The following is a 7,961-nucleotide window of genomic DNA, read 5'->3' as shown; positions in this document are numbered from 1 at the left end:
AATAACAGATAAGAGATAAAGTCTTAGTGAAAACAAACATTTGAAATGTATTTAGGAGGTTTTAGAGATTACACAAATGAAATTTGAGATTTCTGAGATGAAGTATTTTCAGCCTTAACATGAAAATAACATTGCACATGGACTATTCAAAACAAATACTCAATATATTCATAGACAAATCTTTTTTAGTTTATTTAAAATACCTCACAAAAAAAATATGACTTTTTGTATATGAAAGACTGCCAAATTTTGTGAAGTTATACATACTATATTAAAAGTTAGTAGTATCAAATTTATAAAGACTTTAAACAAGTACAAAGAGGTCATGTGGTCGGTCACGTTACTATCGAATTACATTACCCACAAGCTGCTCAAGTGCATGCCTCATGAAACATTTTTATTATTATTATTTCTTTTAACTAATCTAACCTGAAGAAATCCCTATTTTTACATTTTTAGTTACTTTTATACTAATAAATAAAAATAATTATGAAAAACAAAAATAAAGTACTTACCCGGGTCTTTTTTTCTACTGTTGACTGCTGATGACACTTTTGTACTTATGCACTAAATACTTTTTATTTACTTAAATAATGCACGAAAGAACATAGAATAATATCATGCAAAAAGTAGACAATTTTTCCTCACTATCACAATTTGTCTGGCTTTCTAACTATGCAACAAGAGCAGTTACAAATTCATCCAAGCTAGTCATTATCTTTCCTGTGAGAACGAAGCTTGTACTAACAGTGAAATTGACAATGTAATATAAGACATCATTTGATAGACAAAAACCTTGGCTTTCTATTGGTTATATATAATATAGAATTAAACGTAAGAGAGAGAACTATTAACAAATCTGAAAAAGAGGATGTGACAAGAGGAGTCTGATTTTCTATTTGATAGCTCTGTAACCAAACAAACTTGAAGGCAATAAAAATTATGGTTTGTCTGAGCAATGATTATTTTATAGTAATTTACATTTAATTGCATACTTAGAGGGGTGCTGGATGAAATAAAGAGGAGATGCCTAGAGAAAATGTGTCACACAAGGGAAAATTCAGGATTTTAAATAATATTGGCTTATAAAATTAAGAACTTAAACCTTGTATACTATTAAAATATGTGTTATTAGCTAAGATTTTGTGGTATACTAATTGGTATAACATAAGCAAAAAGTAGTTGAATAAAATTTCGAATGTAAGCCACTAAAACCTCGTGATAAGAGCAGTAAAAGAAGCCCGTGGCAATAGGTTTATTTTACTATCAACAAAAAAGTAATACAACTTACAAAAAATCTTTTAAAACATGAAGAATAAAAAATAATAAACTGATAAAACTTGCATTCTATAATCATAACTAACAACCTAAATTATTATGCTTCTTATGTTACAAAATGAACTAAGAATAATGTACTAATTATTCATTTCTTTATAAAACTAAAATGAAGTTCAAATAAGGAAGGTGTAAATTTTTGTATAAATAACGAATAAAACATATGTTTTACAACCCAGCTTTCCAGCTGTAATACAAAATAATCATAAATAATTTATTTTTAAAAAACAAAACATCACATGAACATATTGTGAAAACTAACAATCACAGATAACTTACATTATACAAGATGAGTACAGAGAAGAACTGAATGAGGCTGTAGAGAGCAATAAATCTGAACATTGAGAATGATGTTACCAAAGCACAGCGCCCCTCCCTGGAAAAAGACAAAAAACAGAAAGATGAAATTTTACATTAACCATATTCAAAAGAGCTTTATATATCACTCAAAGTACTGATAAAGCAACTACTTGTCTAGAGCATCTTGAACAATGAGGTTAACAAATCACTCAAAAATAATTTTATTACAGTAACTTCTCTTAGATATTGAAAAACAAGAAATAAGAGCCATGGGTCTTTTTTCTTGCTGTAGGGTTTTGAAGAGAGTTAACCCTAATCTTTTACAGTATAGATAGTAATGCGCTTAATTTTTATTTAATTAAATAAAGCGCCAATGAATATAGACTAGTAACATGCAAAAAGTAAACAAATTCACTTACCTCTCAAAATTTTCCTGGCTTTCTAACTATGCAACAAGAGCCATTAAAAATTCATCTAAGCTAGTCGATAACTTTCCCATGGGAACAATGTTGATACTATGAGTGATATTGACATCTAACTGTTCAGACATAACGTTATACAATACGTCATTTGATAGATAAAAACCTTGACTTTCTATTGGTTATTGGTAATACATAATGAAATGTAAGAGAGAATTATGAACGAATTCTGAAAGAGAGAGCCATCAAATAGAAAATCAGATCTCTCCTGCCACACCCTGTCACCAAACAATATTGAAGGCTATAATTGAAGGTTTGTCTGGGCAATAACGATTTTATAGAGTAATTTATATTTAATTTTGTATTTTTTTGAGGGGTGGTTTATAAAATAGGGAAGATAACATGCTAAGAGAAAATGTGTCACGTGGATCACACTATTGGAAATTCAGGATTTTTTAAAATATTGCCTTGTAGAATTAAGAACTAAAAACTTGTATACTATTAAAATATGGATTATTTAGCTAAGATTTTTATGCTATTCTAATTGGTATAACATAAACAAAAAGTAGTTTAACCCAATAACTGCCGGCTACTAACTTTCTGCATAGCCAATGCACATCTTGCTATATTTCATTCCAACAATAAAACTACAGGATTAAATTGTTTGAAACTTCATAAGAACTTTCATAAATGCACGTAGTTTAAGAAACATAAAGCCTGTTACTTTTGATAAATTTAGTTTTTTTTTTGCATTATGATCTTCAATATCTTAGTAAATTACATTAGGAAATGGTATTTATAATAAATGATTATGATATTTATATTTGTTCCAGATTTGAACTTATTACCTCTTATGTTCTAGTACATTATTTTAAAATCTCAAAAAACTTTTTATCATCAATAAAATGCAAATTTTGTCCATTTTTAAATTTTTTAATAATCACGTACTCTCCTTATTGTGTCAAGTAATATATAAGACCCTGAAAATAATATTTCCAAGTAAACCTAAACAATAAAGAAGTATTTTTTATTTTTAACTAGGATTTCATGTTTATGTATGTACATAAAAACATTTTTATTTTGTTTCAAGTTTATGTTTTATTGCACCCGTACTTTTGTTTACTCTGCCCAATAAATCGTGAGGTTAGCAGTGTGAACTTTGTACATTTGCCGTAAACTATCATGCCTGTTGGGGGTCACTCTCGTTCAATCCAGCGCAGGTGCATTTCAACATTATTGTAGATATGATAGTAAGAAAGCTTTTTCGGTACTTGAATGTGATTTCTTTGAACTTTCAAGCAAGTATATTTAAACATATGTCCTTGTATGTTGTTTCACTATACAGACAAAACTAATTGCCACTACTAGCAAATGTATGTAATAGTTTACACTACAGGTGGTTTGAATAACACTGCCTGACTCTAGTTACATGATACATCCTGTTACAAGAGATTACCAAATGATACAGACACCATACATTACAAAGAAAATTACTTTACAGCACTTAAAAGATTAGTCCTGGTCACATTCCACTCATTATAGGCAAGATTTATATTGGAAATTGAAAATTAAGCTCTTCGGTGAATTGACATTAACTTTAAGAATGTCAAAGCTTCCCCTGTATTATTGAGACGAATGTATTTAGTCTGTTTCACAACCAACATATGGGTTTTATTTTTTTCACTTGTACACTGAGTTTTAAACTATTTTCAAAACATCAGTATAAAGTTTTTATATATCAGTTAGACTGTTTTAATTATAAAGCAACAACAACAGAAGTGTGGGTCTTACTACAATGTAAAGATTGTAAGATGGAAAAATATAAAATTATTACGTGGTACTGGTACTACTTAGCTACTATAGAAAAATAATAATAGTCACATACATCCCATGCAGTTTTTTTTCAGAAGCAAATTTTCTAAAAGTACTAGTGAATGATACTAAATAAAACCTCTGCATACAAAGGCAGTAACTATAATAAGCACCCTTCATGTTCATATTGTAAAATCCAGAGAACAACATTTTGTCACACACTTTGTTTATCATCCTATGATTTGCCAAACGTGAAATATAGCAATTGGAATAACATGGTACTGAAATTAACACCTTTGACTATGATTGGCTAAAAGTTTTACAGCTGAGGTTTAACACACCCAGACACTGTTTTATAAAGAAAACAGACTAGAAAAAGTTTAGATACCAATCATAGATGGCAGGACCAATGCTAAAGTGCAAGTAAAAAATTTAAAAAAATGTTTAAAACAATTTTTTTCTTACAGGGTGTTTATTTAGTCTCAAACGTATTTTGGGATTGTTTTAAATTAAATTTCTCTTTAAACTTCAATAAATAATACAATTTTTACAAATAATTGAATGTTATGCTACTGTTGACAAAAATAAAATCTGAAATCCAATAAAAGATATGTTCACTATAATTTTTTCAATTCACAAATGTGATTTTGCCCTCACAATAAGACAAAATGGCCCTGGTAAGTAAGGGGTTAATAAAATTTTGAATGTAAGACCTTGTGTCATGCGCAGTAAAGGATACCCATGGCGATGGGGTTACCTGAACCTGCATATATTTTAATTTTGTATAATAAGATAGTTTAAGTAACTGTTTGAACTACAGAATAATTACCTGATAACAATGGGTACACACTCTATGTTGGGAATCTTGGATGTGAAAGGAGCAGCAACCGATGCTTCAGCTTCAGACAATGAGATTCCAACATCAGCAGCTTTTAAAGCCTAAATACAAAGAATTAATAAAATATTTACACTCTTATGACAACAGAAATATTGACAAATGTTTTATAATTTCAAAAAGTTTCATAAGGAACATAATTCTCACTTGGAAGCTAGAATTTTGTAGAAATTCTCTATTATAAGATTACACATGTAATATTGCAAACATTTATAGAATATAAGGTTATCAGATCAAATAACTATCACACTACTAACACATATCATTCACAAATGATAATTTAACAAATTAAGTATTTATTACATGACTTTCTAAGATCTAAGAAACTCAACATCAGAAATTAATACATCTATTATATTACACTGAACTAACAGAATTAACAGACTGAACATTAATTACAGAGTTGTTCATGACCTATGAAATGGATTTGACAATTCAATCATTTTGTCCCTGGCCATTCCCAAGGCCTGTGAATTCTCAGGATAATAGCTCTGCCTCTCATGTTGCGATTCAGTTGACGTGTGGTGATATTGGAGTGCAGATAGAGCCTAAAACTGACCTCTTCTGGGACATTTACATTACAAAACTTTACAAACATGAAGTTTGAGCCATATCAGTTAAGTAAGTGTAGGAGAGATCCCAGAATAGATAAAACAGGCAGCTCCATGACTGGCAACCAGATACACAACAGAAGCAATAAAAAAAAATAAACAGTTTGTCACTGGAAGTAACCACGATCATGGAATTCTATTACAAATAAATTAGGAACTTCCTTGAAACTGTAAAAAAATAATCCTAAAGGAGTTAGGTCTATAAAAGCAGCACAAGAGCCATATTCACAAGCTTCTTTCGGAGCAAACAGTCAAAAGTTATACGAGTGGTATCTGGCATGTGACAATGAAAGTATGCCATGACACTGGACAAAAATATATGTTTACGTAAATGTTTGAAAAAGTCCAGACAGTTTACTGATGTTCTTGTGATGACAAAAAATTTCAAAAATGTTAAATAACATGCCACATAAATTTTTTCCAGAGGAGTTTATTGTGGTTGTAAATTACAGCTACAAGGGAGAGTTAAACATCTGGAGTGTTCAGAGAAATACCAAAATAAACTATGCACGATATCAGGCTAATGTACTGACATCACTATACCATGGGGAAATACCATATCTGTACAGATGGGATAGCAATAAGATATGGCTGCATTAACTCTATGGCAACCATGCACTATGATTTGTAACATGTAATACCACTCTCTTGTCATATTTCATTTTAAAACTCAAACTTGTGGATGAAATTGCTTAAAATTTGACAAGAAAGATCCTAAAAGTACATAGTTTCAGAAAAATAAAACATTTAATTGTGATTTTTTCTACTATTTCTAATTAAAAATTCATTATTTAATGTAGTTATTTGCACTTTGAATAGTTCACCTGCAAGGTGATTTTTATATAAGGTAGAAAAATACTATTTTCTATCTTAAATTTTTCACATTTCATTTGTATAATTTCTAGGACCTCATAAGTGAATATCAAACATTTTTTTTAACCCTATTGCCATGGGCATCCTTTACTGCGCATGTCATGAGGATTTAGTGCCTTACATTCAAAATTTAATTAAACTATTTTGTTTATTTTATACTAATTACTATGGAATAAAATTGTAGCTAATAATCCATATTTTAGTATAATATAAGTTTTAATTTCTTAATTCTATGAGGCAATAATAAAAAAAAATCCAGTTTCTATTAGTGTGAGAAATGTGACATTTTTTCTCTAAGCATCCCCTCTCACTAATTTATTCACCACCCCTCCAATAAGTACATAATTAAATATAAATTACTCACTATAAAATCATCATTGCTCAGACAAGCCATAATTTTTATAGCCCTCAATGTTGTTTGGTTACAGAGCCATCAAATAGAAAATCAGACCCTTCTTGCCACACACACACACACACCTGTCACATCTTCTCTTTCAAAATTTGTTAATAGTCCTCTCTGAGTCTTAATACTATATTATGTATAACCAATAGAAGCCAAGGTTTCATCTATCATATAATGTATCATATTACATTGTTTTATGAATAGAGAATTGTCATTTTCACTGTTAGTACAAGCTTCATTCCGTTGGGAAAGATAATGACTAGATAGGATATATTTGTAACAGCTCTTGTCACATAGCTGGAAAGCCAGAACAATTGTGATAGTTAGGGGAAATTGTCTGCTTTTTGAATGTTATTATTTTATGTTCATTGGTGCATTATTTAATTAAATAAAAATTATTTAATGCATTACTACCCTCAGTATAAAAAAAGCAGGGTTAAGTGTCATAGACAGTAAACAGCAAAAAAAAAAAGAAAAGAAGACATTGGTGATTTGATAATTGTATAAATAAGTGCTATTTTTGCAAAACATTACACTCCTGAGGATGATGCAGTAGTATACATCGAAACATAGAGTGTATGAGATTGTTTTCCAGTTTCTTTCAGTTTTTAACAACTTTTTATCAAGTACAGTAAGTTATTGTATTTTAGTAATTTTGAGACTGGAAACAATCTCATTTTTAAAGAATTGTGTATAAAATAATCATTGGTTTTTAAAAATTGTGAGTTTTTAACATTGAACATTACACATGTGCCAAAAAATGTTTTTAAATTAGGTGTTGTTCACATGTTCTTACAGATGAGTAGGAAAGTTTAATGATTACATATGTTCAAAAACAGAAACTGTAATCATACTAAAGATTCTTCTGATATTAATATTTTGTTCTTAAATGACTTAAGAGCATACTTTTTCCTAAAACAAAAAATTAAAACAATGGTATTAATAATAGAGCTATCCTTATGATAAAAACATAATACATACCCCACAGTCATTGGCCCCATCACCACACATACTGACAATGTACCTATAGGAAGTTAAATGGATTACTAGTTTGAAATGGTCAGGCACTACATTATATACACCTGGAAAAAAGTTAAGCACCCCCGTGTTTTTTTCAAGTGATTCAGATTCGACATTCTTGTGACTGATTATAAATTACCATTCAATCTAAACGTGTTTATCAAATGAAATTATGCATTATTGGGCACAAGAAAACAAGATTATCACCGTAAAATAACAATTTTTAATTTACATATCATGACATCAAAATATGGACAGTTTTCATGCTTAAAATTATTTTTAATAAGTATTGT

General features: G+C 29.5%; 1 protein-coding gene across 5 annotated transcripts in view; it reads right to left on the bottom strand.

Moving 5' to 3' along the window:
• Positions 1 to 7,961, bottom strand: part of LOC106466055 (probable cation-transporting ATPase 13A3) — a 140,081-nt gene that overhangs the window by 46,842 nt on the left and 85,278 nt on the right. For all 5 annotated transcript variants that reach the window (XM_022394007.1, XM_022394008.1, XM_013926297.2 and 2 more), the window contains 3 exons: positions 7,630 to 7,672; positions 4,696 to 4,805; positions 1,615 to 1,711 (listed from right to left, as the gene is read on the bottom strand). In XM_022394007.1, the coding sequence (XP_022249715.1) occupies positions 1,615 to 1,711; positions 4,696 to 4,805; positions 7,630 to 7,672 (250 nt within the window). The remainder of the gene's footprint in view (positions 1 to 1,614; positions 1,712 to 4,695; positions 4,806 to 7,629; positions 7,673 to 7,961) is intronic.

This window comes from Limulus polyphemus, unplaced genomic scaffold, assembly GCF_000517525.1.
Source record: "Limulus polyphemus unplaced genomic scaffold, Limulus_polyphemus-2.1.2 Scaffold2136, whole genome shotgun sequence".
Lineage (NCBI taxonomy): Eukaryota > Metazoa > Arthropoda > Merostomata > Xiphosura > Limulidae > Limulus > Limulus polyphemus.
Note: the sequence above shows the minus strand (reverse complement) of the source record. Positions and strands in the feature narration are given on the sequence as shown.